The sequence below is a fragment of the Myotis daubentonii genome, chromosome 3, assembly GCF_963259705.1.
Source record: "Myotis daubentonii chromosome 3, mMyoDau2.1, whole genome shotgun sequence".
NCBI lineage: Eukaryota > Metazoa > Chordata > Mammalia > Chiroptera > Vespertilionidae > Myotis > Myotis daubentonii.
Window position 1 is genome coordinate 187,693,806 of NC_081842.1, and position 20,986 is coordinate 187,714,791.

General features: G+C 39.0%; 1 protein-coding gene across 2 annotated transcripts in view; it reads left to right on the top strand.

Moving 5' to 3' along the window:
- The window catches only part of STIL (STIL centriolar assembly protein), a 48,748-nt gene that overhangs the window by 382 nt on the left and 27,380 nt on the right, over positions 1-20,986 (top strand). For both annotated transcript variants that reach the window (XM_059689671.1, XM_059689672.1), the window contains exons 2-8: positions 1,686-1,772; positions 4,110-4,217; positions 8,474-8,586; positions 8,892-9,079; positions 11,891-12,138; positions 15,636-15,719; positions 17,546-17,632. In XM_059689671.1, the coding sequence (XP_059545654.1) occupies positions 1,762-1,772; positions 4,110-4,217; positions 8,474-8,586; positions 8,892-9,079; positions 11,891-12,138; positions 15,636-15,719; positions 17,546-17,632 (839 nt within the window). In that variant the 5' untranslated portion in view covers positions 1,686-1,761. The remainder of the gene's footprint in view (positions 1-1,685; positions 1,773-4,109; positions 4,218-8,473; positions 8,587-8,891; positions 9,080-11,890; positions 12,139-15,635; positions 15,720-17,545; positions 17,633-20,986) is intronic.

Sequence of the window (20,986 nt, forward strand, 5' to 3'; positions counted from 1 at the left end):
GCTGAGAAGTTTTCTTGAGAACTGAAACCCTGCATGCTCTTTCTTAATTCCTCATTATCTAGCTCAAACAGCTACATAGTAAGGGATCGGTTAATGTTTGAAGTTCGTGGTCCGCTGTAAATAATGTGTAAACAAGCAAGTGTGAAAATGCTACGTGTATGAACACGGGCGAAAATAAAATCACCATGATGTGTAGGTAGGAGGTGGTTTCACAGAGGAAGGAGAATTGGAGTTGGGCGGTGAGGGATGTTGGGGGGTTACCCGGGCATTCCGAGCGAAGGGGACAGACAGGCTGTGCTGGGACTCAGACTCGGGGAACTGCAAGCAGTTCCGTTTGAATAGGATGTCGGATGAGTGGATAAGGGACACAGTTGGAATAATAGGGTGGACCAGATTGTGATGGTTTTTTATTCTGTATAAAAAGAAGAGCCATCAACTTTTAAAGCAGGAAACTAACCAGGTCAGATTTATGTAGAAATAACCTTATAGTAGCACTGTGGGGAGTTTACAGTAAATCTGGTGAGTTGATGAAATCAGGAATTACGTGGAGATGGAAAGACAGACATTTTATGGGGAAGATGAAGGAGAGATAAGGATGACTTGATGATTTCTATGTAATACAAGATGCCATCGTCCAAGGAGAATATATTTTGCTAGGTATAGGTGTTATGTGGTTTTAGGTTCCCTAGCTTTAATTACTTGGGTGGTACAATGCATGAAATTTGTACAAGGGGCTCGGCCCCTTGCAGCCCTGGCTTCCTCTGGAAGGTCGTCTGGCTGTCCGGTCTAATTATCATATTATGCTTTATTATTATAGATTGATTTCAGAGAGGAAGAGAGAGAGATAGAAACATCAGTGATGAGAGAGAATCATTGATTGGCTATCTCCTGCAGGTTCCCCACTGGGGATAGAGCCCGCCACCTGGGAATGTACCCTGACCAGGAATTGAACCCTGACCTCCTGGGTCATAGGTCAACACTCAACCACTGAGCCATGCTGACTGGGCTGTATTGTTTTAAATGAGAAATGGATCAACATTATCTTTTTACCCTAAGTCACAAAGAAAGAAGAGACATATATGGAGTTTTAAACCACTTCTGCTTAATGGCATTTTATATGCTTCCTATAGTTACAGTTACCAAGAATCTAAATACTGTTATCCATGACAACAAAGCATCATAGAAGGGCTTTAGAGTTTAAAACTTGCATCCACAGAAGCTCTTCACGAAGTCCAGATACCTCCAAGAGGATCTTAATCAACCTTACAACGGCACTTTTAATAGAATTTTGTTCTTGTAAATGTTTTCAGACTCTGAGTTTATCTAAAAAATATCTTCTAGCGCTGGCCGGTTTGGCTAAGTGGTTAGCGACCATCGATCTCGGGTTCAATTCTGGTTTAGGCTCAATCTCCAGCACAGGTCGGGGTGTGTGGGAGAGGCAGCCAATCAATGTGAGTCTCTCACATTGATATTTCTCTCTCTCTCTTCCCCTCCCTTCCATTCTCTCTAAAAACCAATGAAAAAAGTATCCTCGGGTGAAGAGTAACCAAAAATAATAATAATAAAAAGTATCTTCTAAATAATGAATAGATATAATAAGTAACCCAAGTTTGTCTGTAATTTGTTAAGTGGTTAAATCATGTTTTTTTTATTTTATCATTCATTAGTAATACTCTTTTCTTTAGGATACTGAGCATTTGAAATTTAATAAATCATTCATCAACTATCGTGGAGCCTCTATATCCTCGTGCAGGGTCCCAGATGAACACCAGGTATAGAAATATTTTTATACAACTTTTTTACAGCTGCTCACATAACTTGGAAAGATAGGGTGAAATAGAAGGGGGAAAAAACTAGAATCAGGAAAATCTGGGTCTATATTTTAGCTCTGCCATTTATTAAGTGGATGACTTTGATCAAATTAATTAACTTCTCTAAGCCTCAGTTTCCTCATCTGTAAATTGGGGATAAGTAATTTCTTTCTAACAGAAGATTTTTTGTGAAGGTTTAAATAAGATTACTAAAGGGTCTGGCACATAGTAGGCACTTGGTAAATTTTAGTCTTATTCCTTCCTTCCCTTATTTTAGTTTCACAGAGGATCATTTTACTGATAGAAAATAGTACCTAAACTCTTAAGGCTAAAAATTTATTTATATCCTAGACAAGTGGGAAAGTGGTTGGGTTCCTTGCTTCTTCTAAACCCTAATTCCTTGGGAAAATTTTCACATTGGAGATACCTAGTTTCCTTAAATGTCCCTAAGCCTTTTTCCACTCATGTGGAGTAGGAAGGAGGAGCTTGCCACCTGTCTCCAGTTTTCTCAATCTGTCAGTACTAAGGGGACCATGCAAATTGACTGTGTTATTTGCTTCTTTGGATCATTTATTGTTCTTTTTTTCCCTTAGGGAAGAACAATTAGTGCTGACAAGTGATTTTTTTTTCTTCTAAGCTAGAATTGCGTCCATGAGTGACCTTTAGTCTCTGTATTGCCTTTCTTTATGCCAGATGTTCTTGATGAAGACAATGGAAACGTGACCCAACGAGGCTATCATATGTCTTTCGCTTATTTTTGGCCCTTCTGTTCTACTGCCATCTCTTATTCTTTGAAAATTTGTCCACAGTTCTCTTTGCTAACTTATTTTTGGGTCAAATTTATTCCTTATATTCTTGGTAAAATAGTATATCTATGTGTTTTAAACTTATTATTCCTGGCATATTCAATTCTAGTATTTTTGTGTGTGTTTTTAAAAATAATATTCAACTCTAGTTTTCGGTTGGTTGGTTGGTTGGTTTAGTAAAACCTCTGGTTTTCAGCAATCTATGGATTTTAGGACAGTAATTTTGAATTATTTTGAAGTTACAAACTGCTTTAAATAGCTGGTAGCCATGAATTTCATTACATGAGAAAAAGTTTTTATATACATACATGCAAAATTTTGCACCCAATTTAAGGGTGCTTTTGTCTCCCCTGCCTCCAAAGTCTAAGTGTATACCTTAGATTAAGCAAAAAACTAACAGCATTTATTAAAATCTTGCTATGCCAGGTGCTTAGTGTGCATTATTCTTAATTACTTTTCACAAGAAACTTATGAATTGTAAGTACTATTATTATCTTCCTCTTTTTTTTTCTTAAATGAGGAAACTATAGCCTAGAGAGGTTAGCCAAGCTAAAGTTATACAATTGGTAAGTGGTGTAGCCAGGATTTAAACCTGATGTGACTTCCTCTCTACTACGATGAAGTAAACCTGAAGTAGTGCAGATTGGGCTTCAAAGGCACTATGGACTCCTGAGAGCAAAAAGAAATACCTAACATTAATATTTATAATAAGCCAGGAATTCTTCTAGAATACTGATATTATGCTGTTTAACAGGTGAGGAAACTGAGGCACACAGACATTAAATAACTTGATGAAGTTCACACAGCTAGCAAATTTTGAAGCTAGGTTTCAGACCTAAACAGTTGACCTCTAGACTTTTAAAAACATCCTCTCTGGAGGATATATTGATTTTAGAGGAAGCGGGAAACATGATGTGCCCTGACAGGGAATCAAACCCACAACCTTTTGGCGTACAGGACGATGCTCCAACCAACTGAACCACCCAGTCAGGGCAGTCTTCAGACTTTTTTCTTTTCTTTTTAATATATTTTTATTGGTTTCAGAGAGGAAGGGAGAGAGAGAAACATCAGTGATAAGAGAGAATCATTGATCATCTGCCTCCTGCACACCCCCTACCTGGGATGGAGCCTGTAATCCTGGGCATGTGCCCTGACCAGGAATGTAATTGTGACCTCTTAGTCATGGCTTATACTGTTTTTCTGTTATTAAAAGAGGATTTTATAGGATTAGTACTCCTGGTTCTTTTTAAAAAACTTGTATGTATATAAATTTATGTATGCATAAGAAAAAAGTTATACCTAAATTTATAGTGCTGCTTCTCTTGATAGTAGTTACACATGATTTTTTTCTTTTACTTCTTAAAAATATTTTCAACTCTTCTAAAATAACAAAAGTAATCTGCAAAGCTTCATCATATAACGTTAAACTGTTTCTTATAAAGATTCTAAGTTTGCTTTTCATTGTTCTTTGATTTGAAAATTTTCTTTTAAGGTTTTCTTCAAGCAGGATGGTACCATTTTACTTTCCTCCATCAAAATGTGCACTTTGGAACCCAATGCCAATTGGAGATTTCATCCATTTACATCTTAATTACTACAGGTATAAGATGTTTCTCTTTTCAATTCATAAAAACAGGAGTCAAAACAATGTTTAAGGCAACATTGATTACTGTGACTAATTTTTCTTTTTACTTTCCTATTCAGAATTTCTTCCCTTCTGCTGCTTCTTAAATATATTCTTCATGCTTTTGAGAAATAATTTCTGTTTAAATAGTCTGCAAACCTAAAGTTCTAAGTATTATAAGAATTCAAAAGAGACTAAATAATAAAAACTGAAAGGATTTTTCATAATGCTTCAATTCAGCATGATGTCTTTGTATAGCATTAGAAAGATTGAATTGATTTTGAGTGATTAGATCATATTAAAAGGGATATACAGTGGGGCCTTGACTTACGAGTGTCCCAACTAACGAGTTTTTTGAGATATCAGCTGTCTCTCGGCCGATTTTTTGCATTGAGTTGATAGAGTAATTTGAGTTAGCAAGCTCTTAACGAGCTTGGTCTCGGAACGAATTAAACTCATAAGTCAAGGACCCACTGTATAATACCATAAATATGGCCAGGTTCTTGAAAGAAAGACAGAAACTTAGGCTTAAAGTGTTAGAAAATAGAGATCCATTGATAATTTTTTATATAAAGGAGTTACTTGTTAAAAGCAGAATTTTAAGGATGGATCATAGTAGGGAAAACTTAAGAGTCAGCCTAGCTGTGAGATGGTTTTGCTGTTATATAAGAAACATATATTGCTGGGGTCCAACCCCAGCAGGTCCAGGGGTTCCCAAAGGTGTAGACGGAGTCGGCGAAGAAGGAATGACACGGAGACAGCGTTTAGTTGATCAGCAGCCTAGCCAGGATCTCCAGCCAAGTTCTGGTCTGGATCTCCAAAGAAGTTCTGCCGTTTATTGTCTTGTTACATCTGTATTTATACCAGTTGATTTTAATCCTGTCAATTTCTATTGCAAAGGTTAGGGCGTTTCTTATCTCCATTCCAGGGAGTAAAGATTATGTAGCTTAAGCATGATTGTTTGTAGTTAAAGTGATTAACAACCCGCCTGGCACTTAGTTAAGGGGTTTTATTCCCTCCCTAACTTCGGGGGAAAATCCTTACCTGGGTAAACAACCTTTCTCAGAGAGGTGACCTTGGTTAAAACATATAGCGCCAAGGTGAGCAAACATATTAAGAACAGTATGCCATATACGCCAGGTCACTTGAAACAGCAAGGATGGACCGGCTCCCGGCAATAGATTTATGCCATATTGGTTTAAGGAGCTATAACGAATCAGACTGTTTAGAGGGTCAAATCCTAATTTTACTATTTCTTATTTATGTGACCTCAGTAAAGTAGCTAAGGATCAGTTTCCTTATCTATACTAATAAAAGGGTAATATGATAATTAGACCAGGAGACCTTTCGGACATCCTTCCGGACAAAGCCATGGTGGTGGGGCCAATGCAGAGGCGGTTAGGGGTGATCAGGCCAGGTGGGAGGGCAGTTGGGGGCGAGCAGGCCGGCAGTGGGGGCAGCTGGGGGCAAACAGCCCGGTGTTGGGGGTCATGAGGCCAGCAGGGGAGGGCAGTCGGGGATCATGAGGCTGGCCGGGGGGGGGGGGGGCGAATTGGGGGTGAGCAGGCCGGCAGGCAGGGGCAGTTGGGGGTGAGCATGCCAGCAGCGGGGGAAGTTGGGGGTGAGCAGGCCAGCAGCGGGGGGGGAAGTTGGGGATGATTAGGCCGGCAGTGGGGGGAGCAGGTCAGCGGGGAGGGGCAGTTGGGGGTGAGCAGGCCAGCAGCGGGGGCAGAAGAGGGTGAACAGGCTGGCAGGGGGGCCGTGGGGGCCAGAAGGACAGCGGGTAGGGCAGTTAGGGGCGAGCAGGCTGGCGGAGGGGGGAAGTTGGGGGTGATAAGGCCGGTGGGGGGGGCGGCAGTTGGGGCTGAGCAGGCTAGCAGGGAGGGGCAGTTTTGGGCAAGCAGGCCAGCAGAGGGGGCAGTTGGGGGTGAATAGGCTGGCAGGGGGCGCAGTTGGGGGCAAGAAGGCCTGTGGGGGGGCAGTTTAGGGCAAGCAGGCTGGCATGCAGAGTGGTTAGGGGCAATCAGGCAGGTAGGCAGGTGAGCGGTTAGGACCCAGCGGTCCTGGATTGCGAGAGGGATGTCTGACTGCTGGTTTAGGCCCGATCCTGTGTCAGACATCCGCCGAGGGTTCCCAGATTAAAGAGGGTGCAGGCCAGACTGAGGGACACACACCCCCATGCACAAATTTTGTGCACCAGGCCACTAGTTTATTTATAAGATGGGGATGATGATACTTGTTCCATAGTACTCTCATAAGGATTAAATGAGTCACTCTGTAAAGAATCAGTCAGCACAGTGCCTGGAACATAGGAAGTATTCAATAAATAGTAGCTTTTATAAAGATTTAAAGGAGTATTGAGATCAAGAGGAAAGAATGAAACAAGGTGGTTTTGAAGAAACAGTTTATAGCATTTGATGATCTACTGAATAGAAGAACTAAATGGAAGATACAAGTCAAAGAATATTTAAGAGAAAGGTGGTATCTGACAGAAACAGTCTTGGAGAAGTTCAATTAAATATTTGTTAGGCTTGTTCATTTCTCCTTGTCTATATTTCCTATTATCTTTCTGTGCTACATTTTGAGTAATTCCTTTTGTTCTTCAACTCTACTAATTTTCTTTGTAGCTGTGCTTAGTTGCCATCTAACCTGTTCATTTAGGTTTTTTAAACATGGAAGTATAATACACCAGTATGTGAAAGACTGTTTATAATATACTAGAGGCCCGGTGCACAAATTCCTGCACGGGTGGGGTCTGGCTGGCCTACCCCAATCAGGCCAATGGCGGGGGCGGGGCCGTGGGCAGTTGGCTGTCCAGCCCCACCCCCTAGTCAATCTCCCAGTTGAACTCCTGGTCAAGGGGACAAATTGCATATTAGCCTTTTATTATATAGGATATGTATAGTTTCTAGAATAATAAACATTTCTGTACCTATCCCCAGTTGATTATATAGGGTGTCCCAAAATTCACGCAAGATTTGCAATTGAATTGAATTGCAAATCTTGCGTGAATTTTGGGACACCCTATATAATACTCTGAGTTTTTAATTATTCTGTTTTTAAGTCTGCAAGTTTTTTTTATGTTTTTTTTTTTTTTCAAATTGGCCAGTATTTTTTTAAAATATATATATATATATGTGTGTATGTGTGTGTGTGTGTGTGTGTGTATATATATATATATATATATATATATATATATATATATTTTTTTTTTTTTTTTTTTAAATACAGTGGGGCCTTGACTTACGAGTGTCCCAACTAACGAGTTTTTTGAGATACCAGCTGTCTCTCGGCCGATTTTTTGCATTGAGTTGATAGGGTAATTTGAGTTAACGAGCTCTGTCTCAGAACGAATTAAACTCATAAGTCAAGGCTCCACTGTACATTTTATTGTTTTTTTTACAGAGAGGAAGGGAGAGGGATAGAGAGTTAGAAACATTGATGAGAGAGAAACATCGATCAGCTGCTTCCTGCACACCTCCTGCTGGGAATGTGCCCACAACCAAGGTACATGCCCTTGACCAGAATCGAAACTGGGACCTTTCAGTCTGAAGGCTGATGCTCTATCCACCAAGCCAGACTGTTCAGGGTATATATATACTTTTAAATATATTTTTATTGATTTTTTTTTTTTTACAGAGAGGAAGGGAGAGAGATAGAGTTAGAAACATTTATGAGAGAGAAACATCGGTCAGCTGCCTCCTTTATGCCCCCTACTGGGGATCGAGCCTGCAACCAAGGTACATGCCCTCAACCGGAATCGAACCCAGGACCTAACAATCCATGGCCCGACGCTCTAACCACTGAGCCAAACCAGTCAGGGCTAGTATTTTTAATAGTATCTTATTCCTTGCTCATATTTTTGTCCCTTTTATATTTCTTTAAACATTTGGATAATATTTATTTATATTTTATATTCATACTAGATAATAAGAAAACAATGGATGTGACTATTTCAGTCAAATTTTACAAAAAAAGGAGGCTAGCCTCATAGTTCTCATCCCCTGTTCTGATTCATAACAGTAAGCAAGTGCCTGGAGAACAGATATAACCTCAGTGTCTGCTTATTGTAGTTCTGATTTCCAGGCAGCCTTTGACCTTGGGATTTTCTGACAATGATTTTTCTGTACATTTTTAAAGATGTGAGTTATGTTTCAGGCAGCATTTCATGGCAGGAGGGTGTTTTGGGATATCAGATCCACTACCTTTATAAAAGACTTGTTGTTTTTCAGAAATCCAAAGCTTGTGGTAACTGAGAAGACAATCCGACTTGCTTGTCGACATGCTAAGCAGAATAAAAAGAACTTGCCATGTTTTTTACTTGGTTCTCTCACAGTAGATGAAGGTAATATACTTTAAAAAATTATTTTTATTACTACAATAGAGTTTATGTTTACTGATCTAGCCAATTATTGTAATGTATTTTGTGCTATTGTTCTTTGCTGTATGCCAGTGATGAAAAAGAATAAAAGTTGACACTATTCATAACAGAGTTCACAGTCTGGTCAGGTGGAAATATACATGTGTATGCTAGGAGTTTAGGGTTACCATTAGTATGAATACAGTGTTTTGTTATAATGTATGCTTGCTTGCTTGGTTTCACATTTTTAGTTGGCATGCTAAATAATAATTGCTATTTTTGTACTTTAGATGAAGAAAGTGTGATATTGACAGTAGATCGCTTTGATCCTGGTCGAGAAGTACCTGGATGCTCTGAAAGAACTCCTACTGCTTCTCTTCCTGGGGACTTTGTGATTCCATGCAAAGTCCAAACTAATGGACTTTGTTCAAAAGAAATAATAGTTCACAATGCAGATGACTTCAGTTCAGCTTTTAAGGTGAGATTTGTTGATAACTTGATTCTTTTTTTTTTAATATATTTTTTATTGATTAAGATATTACATATGCGTTCTTATCCCTACGTTACCCCCTACCCCCCCCCCCATGCCCTCACCCCCCCGTTGTCCGTGTCCATTGGTTAGGCCTATATGCTTGCATATAAGTCCTTTGGTTGATCTTTCCCCCTTACCCCCACCCTCCCCTACCTTCCCTCCAAGGCCTGACAGTCCAATCAATGCCTCTCCGTCTCTGGATCAGTCCTTGTTCATCAGTTTATGTTGTTCATTGTATTCCACAAATGAGTGAGATCATGTGGTGTTTATCCTTCTCTGACTGGCTTATTTCACTTAGCATAATGCTCTCCAGTTCCATCCATGCTGTGGTAAATGGTAAGAGTTCCTTTTTCTTCTTCCTCTTCTTAAAGAATACCTTTCAGCATTTCATATAATGCTGGTTTGGTGGTGATGAACTCCTTTTGCTTTTTCTTATCTGTGAAGCTCTTTATCTGACCTTCAATTCTGAATGATAGCTTTGCTGGATAAAGTAATCTTGGTTGTAGGTTCTGGCTGTTCATCACTTTGAATATTTCTTCCCACTCTCTTCTGGACTGCATGGTTTGTGTTGAGAAATCAGCTGACAGTCATATGGGTACTCCCATGTAGGTAACTGAGTTTCTTTCTCTTGCTGCTTTTAAGATTCTCTCTTTGTCTTTTGCTCTTGGCATTTTAATGATGATGTGTCTTGGTGTGGTCCTCTTTGGATTCCTTTTGCTTGGGGTTCTCTGCGCTTCCTGGACTTGTAAGTCTATTTCTTTCACCAGGTAGGGGAAGTTTTCTGTCATGATTTCTTCAAATAGGTTTTCAATATCTTGCCCTCTCTCTTCTTCTGGTACCCCTATAAATTCTGATGTTGGTACGCTTGAAGTTGTCCCAGAGGCACCTTACACTATCTTCATATTTTGGATTCTTTTTTCTTTTTCGGTTGGGTATTTTTTGTTTCTTTGTATTTCAAATCTTTGACTTGATTCTTGGGATCCTCTTGTCTGCTGTTGGATCTCTGTATATTATTCTTTATTTCAGTCAGTGTATGCTTAATTTCTAGTTGGTCTTTTTTCATATCCTCCAGGGTCTCACTAAATTTATCGGCGGTTTCCATAAAATTCTTGAAAAACCTTATAAACGTGGTCTTGAACTCTATATCCAGTCGTTTGCTTTCCTCCATTTCTGTCATTTGTGACCTGTTTCTTTGTCTCTGCATTTTTTTATGCTTCCCTGTGTTGGTAGAGTGGTTTTCTGTACTAGGTGTCCTGTAGGGCCCAGTGGCTCAGCCTCCCCAGTTACTTGAGGTGGACACTCTTGGTGCACCCCCTTGTGGGCTTTGTGCACAGTCTTGTTGTAGTTATGCCTTGATTGTTGTAGGATCACTTGGAGGAATTGACCTCCAGGCCAATTGTCTGTGAGAGTCAGCTGTGTCTGCATTGGGAGAACTTCTGTGCTGAAGACACCCTTCTGGGGCAAGACTTGCTTCAGTGGGGCTTTGGTGCTCACTGAGTCTGCCCCCGGAGTGTGTCCCTTATGTATCTGAGAAGTTGTAATCTGGATGGTCCCACTCTGACCACTGGGTACACTGGCTCTTGGATCTAAGGAGGTGCTAATTTAGCCTCTGCCTGAGGTTACCCAGCAGGAGCTACGAAGAGAACTGCAGGTTCCCCTTCCTTTTTTGGAGTTTGGAGGTGCCCAGATGAGGCCCAGCTGTGAAGCAATGCAAGCTGCTGTGGGGCCTTGGGCCTTCTCTTGGAAGTTCTGGGTCTGTCTGGCCCAGCTGCAATTTGTTAGGTAATTTTCAGGTTGCAAAGGGCCAGGGCATTCATATGCAAAAGCCTCTGCCACAGCCTGGGTGGGGTGGGGTCTCAGGGAATCAAAGGGCAGAGCAAGCAGCTTTGGTGGATCCTCAGCCCTGCCCTAAGGGGCCTGCATCTCAGTGTCCCGGGAGTTGCTGCAAGCACCTCTGAGGGAAAGCCGCCCTCAAGTTCTGAGTTCTGCCTGCTGCCAGACAGTCCATTTTCTCCCCGTATGAGTCCTGGGTCCCCAGAGACTTCCCGGAACCGGAGTTCAGAGCAGTCGGGAGCTTGTGACTCCCTCCTGATTCAAAAAAACAGCCACGTCCTCAGGTGCCAGCCCCTTTCCGTGCGCGCTCTAGCCTCCGTACCTCTGCACTTTACTTCCGCACCTCCTCTGAGTCTCCGTGTGCTTTTCTCTTTCCTTTTAGTTGTAGAATTTCCACTCAGCCAGCCTTCCTGTAGTTCTGGATGATGTCCGTTTTGTCTTTTCGTTGTATTTTTGAAGTTGTTGTGGGAGGCAGCAGTTTCTGTTGTTTACCTATGCTGCCATCTTGGTTTCTCCAACTTGATTCTTAATTGAACACAAGAATCAAACTATGTTGTATTTTAATAATTACATATTTACTAAGTATTCATAATAATTTGTTGACCGAAAATGCAATTAAACATGGTTTCTACGGGCAGAAATCCTAGATAGGTAATATGGGTAGCATTCCAGAAGAGGAAGCATTGTGACCAGGATAGCTAAGTGCAGTATGTGCTCAGGGTGATTTTACTGGTATAGATTTCTGCTGGATTTGTCTGCAGTCAGACTGGAATATTAGTTTGGCCAGATTATAGAGAGCCTTGCCTGCCAGGTTAATGAATTTGAACTTTGTCATATGGGTCATGTAGAGTCATTGAAAGTTTCTGAAAAGAGGAAATGTTAATTGTATAGTTCTAAAATAATTGTGTAATGTTGATTCCTCAGGCTCTGCAGTACCATGTACGTAGCAAAGATTCCTTGGATTGTAGTAAACTGCTTTCCCTAAGAGCTCATATCACTTCCAGCGAGAGTTTGGACAATGTGGATTTTGACTTACACTGGGCAGCAGTAACTCTAGCAAATACCTTTAAATGTATACCAGTGAAGCCCATCTCCATTATTCCTACAGCTCTGGCAAGAAACTTGAGCAGTAATCTGAACATTTCTCAAGTTCAAGGTATCTATAAATATGGGTAAGTAAAAGATCTATTAATCTAAAATTTTAAATGTTGGTCACATTAATATATTTTCACGATATGCATATAATCCTATATAATAAAAGGGTAATATGGAAATTGACCCTAACAGCAGAACAACTAGTCGCTATGATGCACACTAACCACAGGAGACAGACACTCAAGGCAAGAGCTGCCCTCTGGTGGTCAGTACGCTTCCACAGGGGAAACACAGCTCAGCCAGAAGCCGGCTCATGGCTGGCCATTGCAACGGCGGTGGCAGGAGTCCCTCCCACCTCCGCCTTCACCTCTGAGGCATCCTAAGCCTTTAGTTGGACATCCCCTGAGGGCTCCTGGGCTGCCAGAGGGATATCTAACTGCCAGCTTAGGCCTGATCCACCAGAGAGTGGGCCTAAGCCATCAGTCAGACATCCCCTGAGGGGTCCCGGACTGCGAGAGGGCGCAGGCCAGGCTAAGGGACCCCCTTCGAGTGCATGAATCTTGTGCACCGGGCCTCTAGTATGAAATAATTGTGTAGTCAGTTTTCATGCCAGAGATCTGCAGTGCTAGATAAATAACCAGGGAAGATGAAAATGGAGTTATTAATTTTTTGCTGAGTATAGTTTTCTTTCAAAGAGTTGTGCCTACCATACCCAAAAAATTAGTGGTAAAAATTATATTAAAATTGGCAGTATCGCCAAAACCGGTTTGGCTCAGTGGATAGAGCGTTGGCCTGCAGACTGAAAGGTCCCAGGTTCGATTCCGGTCAAGGGCATGTACCTGGGTTGCGGGCACATCCCCAGTAGATGTGCAGGAGGCAGCTGATCGATGTTTCTCTCTCATCGATGTTTCTAACTCTCTATCTCTCCCTCTTCCTCTCTGTAAAAAATCAATAAAATATATTTTAAAAAAATAAAAATAAAAAAATAAAATTGGCAGTATTCTATGATTTGAAAATACTAGGAAAATTATTCTCTATAATACCATTTTATTCCTTGTATTTTGCCTAGGTTTTAGGTCATCTTTTTTTTACTTTGTCTTTTTTCCTCCTTGACTTTAGTAGTGATTATGAGCCTAAAAGAGACTTTAGAATTCCTTCATTATTAAATCATTTAATTATTAATAATGAACATTGCAGATAGAGAAGGGAGATAAATAATAATTTGTAGTACTTTTGCTTACCAAATTGTCAACCACTGGAGGGTGGAGTTTCCTCACATACTGGAGCAGTATCCTCTCCAGCTTCCTATCAGCACTCTTAGTTTCTTAGGAAATGTAAGCCAAATTGCATGCTTTCTGCTCCTCAGCAGGGCTGCTTCCCTGAATCCTCATCTACTTTCTTTACCCATTGTCTACAGAGCTAGATTAGACAATGTAAGCACCCTCTGCTTTAAAGTCTAAGCAGTTCACTTCTGGCTTCCTTTCCCACTAGACTCCACCCTAGTTCCTGTTAGGTCTCTAGAGCCAGAAATGTTTGCCAAGGTACACTCAACTCCAAGTCTTATTCTCTAAAAAAATGCCTCTTCCAAAGAGGATAAGGAGAAGGGAGGATTTTCTTTTCAGAGGGTTCCTAGAATAGCAAGAAAGATCCCATTTTGAGTCCCACATGCTGACCTTTCTGGTTGGAGTGGCATAAAAAAAAAATGTTGGTATATTCCAGAATCATGGATGGTTAAATGTGATGGTAATAAAAATGTCTGAATTAAGTGTAATGTTTAATTTACATGGAGTGTCCTGGCCGGTGTGAGCAACTGAGCAGCGGTTAGAGCAGCCGTGGGCAAACTACGGCCCGCGGGCCGGATCTGGCCTTTTTGAAATGAATAAAACTATTGAAAAAAAAGACCGTACCCTTTTATGTAATGATGTTTACTTTGAATTTATATTAGTTCACACAAACACTCCATCCATGCTTTTGTTCTGGCCCTCCGGTCCAGTTTAAGAACCCATTGTGGCCCTCGAGTCAAAAAGTTTGCCCACCCCTGGGTTAGAGCGTTGGCCTGAGGACCAAAGGGTCTCGGGTTTGATCCCCAGTTAAGGGCACTGGATTGCAGTTTCCATCCCCAGTCCCACTTGGGGTGAGTGTGGGAGGCAACCACTGTATGCATCTTCCTCAGGTTGATGTTTCTCTCTCCCCCTCCCTCCTTTTCACTCTTGCACTCTTTCTGAAAAGCAATGGAAAAATATCCTTGGGAGAAGATTAATAAAAAACAAAAACAAAAAAGTAATTTCCTTGGAGTAGTAAAGTTAGGACATGGGAATTTGTATTAATTAACAAAAATATTAATTTGTTATCCTTAATACCCATGCCCACCTACTAGTGAACTACCTTTCTATAAATAATCCTTCTGTGACCCCTTGGCATGCTACCAGTAACTCATGATGTTCAATATTCTAATTTTCCATTCTCCTTGCCCCTTATTTTCTATAATATGTATTAAATTTATGACATTTGCCCTTTTCCTTGACCATATTCATTTGTTTACCCTAATTTATTAGGATCCATTATGGAATAGGTATTATGTTAGACACTGGAATTAAATGGATTTTTAAAAGGCATGCTTATTGTCCATTAAGTATACTAATGTGTAAACATGATGTGGGTAAAGATAATAGGGGTTTATGTACAGTGTAGGGGAAGCAGGAAGGTATGTGTGAATTGCCTGAGAAAATCATGGAAAACCTGAGCTGGTTCTTTTAGAGAGTAGGAATTTATCAGGTAAGCAAGGCAGAAGAGCTTACAAAATATGTGTAAGTGTGTCACCGATAAACCCCCTGACAACTCAGGCTTAATCATCTTGTCACATGGGCTGATAAATTCGTTATCTTTGTGTTTTAGAGTTATTATAGCAATTAAATATATCCCCAGTAGACTATTGAGACTTAATATCACAAATAGCATTGTAGTTATTCATATCCTTAAAACTTACTGTAAGTAATAAACATAACAAAGTATAAATATATTATAATATCCTTTTAGAGACTAGTGAACTTTTGAGTTCTATCATGATAGTTCCAAAGTTCTGTGATAGTGGTTGGAGGACTATAGTACATGAAGGTTGACTATATCTCACCTAATTCAACTTTTTTCAGTGAGAAGTTATATCTGTTGCAGTCTTATCAAGTCTTATCAAGTCAGCTGGATGTTTGAACACTTACAGTAAAAGAAAATTCACTTCTCTGAGAAGCCTATATGGTTCTGAAATTGTTAGCCTTGATTTTAATAATTTTTATTAAAATAAGTTGACACTTTTAGAGCAAAACCTTTTTAAAGGGTGTGTAATTTTCAATGACCATTTTAATAGATTGAATTTTAAGATATTGAATATCTTTAATCTCTTCTTACTGGAGTACTTTTTTATACTTTGAACTGTTTTCTTTGTGTACATGTGTGTGAAAGAAATTATTCATTTGAATTACCTCCCCTGCCTAAAATGTGCTTCAGCACTCAGATGATCTCTTTTAAAGGTAAAAAGTACATACTTACAATTGTTTTTACATGAATGCTTTCTGTTTAGATATCTTACCATGGATGAAACACGCAAATTGTTACTTTTGCTGGAATCTGATCCCAAGGTTTATTCTCTACCATTAGTGGGAATGTAAGTGTTGCATTATTTATGAAACCTTTTCAGTCACATATGTGTTCAAATGTGTATGATAAACATACTATGAGTATTTTATTAATAGTTAGATTACCTTATAAAGACACAACAGCCAATGATTCTTAAGCTTTCTTATTTTAATAGCAGAATCAGTTAAAACAAGGTTTTTGTCCAATCTTAGGAAGAACTTCAATGTATAAAACATAAAGTTGGGCTCTTCTGGTTGAAGTCAAAGTGTTGGAGCACGGTTTCTTTAACTTTACTCCTCGTCCTTAAGGCACGTTGAAGAACACAGGGCTAGAATAACACTTTAAATTCATTGTTGAGCAATTTTTTAGAACTTCCCCTAAAATGTTAATGGTTTTCTCTTTTGAGTTAGTGATTAATGACATTTAAACAAATTATTCAGTCAGAAATTTATATTCCATATTTATTGGGTGCTTATCATATGTATAGTATTATGTTTGGTGCTGTATTAAGATTTAAAGCTCCTCAAGAGATTTTTAATCAAGGCGAGGTGGTAAAATATTCAAATATTCATGCATAGAGAGAAATAATAAGGAAGTATATGATTTGCTATGAAATGAGCAACATATCAATAGTTAGCATTATTAGTACTTGTAAGAGGGATGATGTGGACATTTTCTTAGAGAAAGCACTCTTGAGCTGGACTTTTAAGTGTTTGGATCATAGGAGGGAGGATTGGTGAGGAGGGAACCCATGTGAGGAAATAGTATGTGCAGAATTTAAAAACGAGAATACACATATGTCCTGTGGGTCATGAAATCTACTTAATTCTGTTTGCTTTGCTTCTGCTATTGGCTATGGGCCTTTGATGCTAAGTGAATATTTTTTAATTGAATTTATTGGGGTGACATTGGTTAATACGATTATATAGGCTGCAGGTGTACAATTCTATTATACATCATCTGTATATTGTGTGTTTACCACCCAAGTCAAGTCTCCTTCCATCACCATTTGTCCCCTGTGCCCTCTTATACCTCCCTCATTCCCCCTTTCCCTCTGGTAATCATCATACTTTTGTCTAAGACAGTGGTTCTCAACCTGGACTGCACATTAGAATCACCTGGGAATCTTTTTAAAATCCTGATTTCTGGGCCTCATCCTCCGGAAATTCTGTTTCTTTGTTATGGGGTGGGGCCACAACATCAGTGACAAAGAAACAGAATTTCCGGAGGATGAGGCCCAGAAATCAGGATTTTAAAAAGATTCCCAGGTGATTCTAATGTGCAGTCAAGGTTGAGAACCACTGGTCTAAGAGTTTGTGTGGGTTTTTTTGCTTTAATCCCTTCACCTTTTTCACCCAGTCCACCAACCCCTCTCCCCTCTGACAGCTGTCAGTCTGTTTTCTATATATATGAGTCTGTTTTTCTAGTTTGTTAGTGTATTTTGTTCATTAGATTCTACATATGAGTGAAATCATATGGTACTTTTCTTTCTCACTAAATGAATATTTATTAAGAGCCTTTTATGTTTCAGGCTACCTATGTATGTTACAGTATTCAATCCTCTCAGTAACTATTATTTTGGGCTTGTTAACCATTTTCTCTCCCACCATTTTCCCTTCATCTCAGGTGGAAAAGGACTGAGAGAAAGAAGCTCTCTATTTATATATTTGTACCTATTCTCTCCCTTAATTATTATCATGGTCTAGTGTTCATAGATTTCTTATTTATGAGTCTTTAACGTATTGCTGGTGAATGCAAAGAATCTCTGCCATATTACCCTAACAACATAATCTAAAGTATATTAAGCATCAATTTGTAAATGACTACAGTTTTTTATTTCTTTTTTTTTTTTAGATGGCTCTCTGGCATTATGCATATCTATAGTCCTCAGGTGTGGGCTTGCTGCTTGCGTTACATGTTCAATTCCTCTATTCAAGAAAGGCAAGTGATATTGTGGTATTTTATTTTGATCTTTTCCTCCATTCATATTTTATTGATCTTAAAATTCATGCGAAGCCTAACCTTTTATAATACTTATAAACTAGAAGAACAAGCACATTAGAAAAACAAACCTTCAATAAAAAATAAATAAATAAATAAATAAATAAATAAATAAATAAATAAATAAATAAGAAAAACAAACCTTATATTAAATAGGAATAATACCAAAGATGAGGTCGCACTATATTTGGAAATATGAAGGAATTTACTTGCCTAACCTCAGAACTGTAACACAAAAGATACACTTTTTAGGAGTTGGGGGAAACCCTAGACATCATCTATTCTAGCTTTCTATTTTATAAATAGATTAATTTTCAGTGAAATGGCTGAAATGAATTTGAATTTGTTACAAGTGTTTTATTAAGTTACACAGTGATACGACTAGCACTCTAAGAAATATTTGAGAGGAAATGTTTGATTTTCTTCCTGGAACTAAAGTACAGGCATTGAAATTAATAGGTACACTTTATTTCTAACCTCACCTCCTTATTTAATTTTGTTACTTTGTACAAAATTTTTTAAATTCTCACCTGAGGACACCACTCTTTGCCTCTTGCCTTCTTCTATTAAATGAAAATTCCATGGTGTGTTTCTGTCTACCTTGGGTGGCTATGATACACTTTGGAAAAAACTTCATTCAAATATATAGTAATAAATCAGACAGACATAAATTAAGATACACAATAAAAATATCTTCTACTGCATTCCACCAGACCCTATCCCCAGAGACAATCACTATTAAAATAGTATTTTGTAATTCCTTCCTGTAACATGCAGTGCACAATCTGCTGGCCTATAAAAATTAAATCACAAATGGGAGCATACCATTTTTTTCTGTATATTGCTTTTTTCTCTATATCATTATTCTTTGTAGATCATTACATGTGTACAAATTTAACACATTTTAAAACTGAATAGTAAATAATATATACCACATTTTAAAAACTTGTCCTTTTTGCATTTATCTTTGTGTGCATATCTTGGAATATTTGTAGAATAAATTCCTAAAAGTGGTCTTTCTGGTCAAAGAGTATAATTTTAAATATTGGTAGACAATGATAATTTGCCCTTCAGAAAGACTGCCAATTTATTGTCCCGCCAGCTTGGCTCAGTAGTTGAGAGTCAACCTATGAACCAGGAGATTTGATTCCCGATCAGGGCACATGCCTGCGTTGCAGGCTCAATCCCCAGTGTGGGTTGTGCAGGAGGCAGCCGCTCAGTGATTCTCTTGTTTCTACCTCTCCCTCTTCCTTCCTCTTTGAAATCAAGTATAATAAAGAAACTTTAAAACAGAAGACTGCCCTAGCCTGTTTGGCTCACTGGATAGTGTTGGCCTGTGGACTAAAGGGTCCCAGGTTCGATTTCGGCCAAGGGCACATGCCTGGGTTATGGGCTCGATGCCCCCCAGTAGAGGGCGTGCAGGGGGCAGCCATTCGGTGATTCTCATCATTGATGTTTCTATTTATCTCTCTCCCTTCCTCTCTGAAATCAATAAAAAAAAAATTTAAAAAAATAAAATAAAACAGAAGACTGCTAATTTATAATTCTTCCAACAGTGTTTGAGGGTGCATGTTTTCTCCCTCCCCTCACTAACACTGTGGAACAAATACTTAGTGAGCACCTACTATGGACCCAGTACTGTTCATGATATTGGGAGCGAGGCAGGAAGCAAAATGAAGACCCTGTAGATATAGACAGTAAATAGAACATATAAGTAAAATAAACAGTATTTAACAAGGTGATGAGTTGTGGAGAAAAATAAGCTGGCGAGGAGGATGTTGTGTATCTGGATGGTAGTGGTAGGTAAAGAGTAACAATTTTATATAGGGTAGACAGGCAGGCAAAGACTTGAGGTGAGGGAGTAAGCCATTTGGCTGCCCGGGGCAGTCCGAGGCAGGGGATACATTAAGTCCAAAGACCATGGTGGAACCTCACCTTGTATCTTTTTTTTTTTTTAAATCTTTACCTGAGGATATGTTTTTATTGATTTTAGAGAGAGAGGAAGTTGTGGGGAGGTGGGGAGAGAAACTGATGTGAGATAGAAACATCCATCAGTTGCCTCCCCAACAGGGGATCGAACCCACAACCTAGGTATGTGCCCTGACTGAGAATTGAACCCGCAACCTTTTGGTGTACAGGTTGATGTTCCAACCAATTGAGACCCGGCCAGGCCTCACCTTGCATCTTAAAGGAACAGCAAGGAAGCCAGTGTGGCTGGAGAGGAGTGAGGGAAAGGGGAGGTGTGTAATGGTAATGATCTTTTCCAATGTTTTATAACCACCTTCTGGGAACTTGTTATTCATGTCTCCTGCCATTATTCTCTTGCATTGTGAATCTTTTCACATTGCTTTGAAAGAGCTCACTGCCTTTTTCTCACTCTATTTAGTCAATGCCATAACAACATTTTGGTCAACAACAAACCACACATGGACTATGGTGTATCATATAGCCCAGGTGTGTAGTAGGTTATACCATCTAGGTCTGTAAGTACACTCAGTGATGTTCACACAACAGTGAAATAGCCTAACAATGCATTTCTTAGCATGTGTCCCTATCATTAAGCAGTGCTTGACTGTGTATGTGTACATGTATGTATGTATGTATTTGTAGAATAAATTCCTAAAAGTGTTCTTTCTGGTCAAAGAGTGTAATTTTAAATTTTGGTATACAATGCTAAATTGCCCTTCAAAAAGACTGCCATGTATGGATACACACACTTTGAATAATTATAAAGGCAATGTTTATTAAAATACATTTCATTTTCATAATTTAGCTAATGGCTATTAAAGTTGATATACATTTTTTGGGACACCCTATATATGTAAAATATGTAGAGAAATAATATTTATATTTATATGGCAAAACTTTTTTCCCTCCTGCTTGTCATTTGACTTAACTTTGGTTAATGATTTTTTTTTAAACAGACTTTTTTTTTTTTTTTAAAGTCATATTTATAAATTTTTTTCCTATCTTACTTAGAAAGGATTTGCCCACTCCAGGAGTATTTATTAAAGTGAAAAAAAATCTCTTGTGCTTTCTTCAGATGCTTTTAAAGTCCTACTTCTTACCTTTTATTTTTAACTTTACAAGATAGTTTTATTTGCAATAAAAGAAATGTTCATTTTAGTGTATTTTTGCAGTTATTTGTCAATGACTGGGCTTGCTTTAAGTTCTTACTGACAGTAAATGCTCAGTAAAATTAATTTTGAGGCTCAGTATGTGTTCAGTCTGAAGCATTAAGGAATTTCTTTAATACTTGAATTCTTTAATTACTGCAAACAGAGAGGAGTCAGC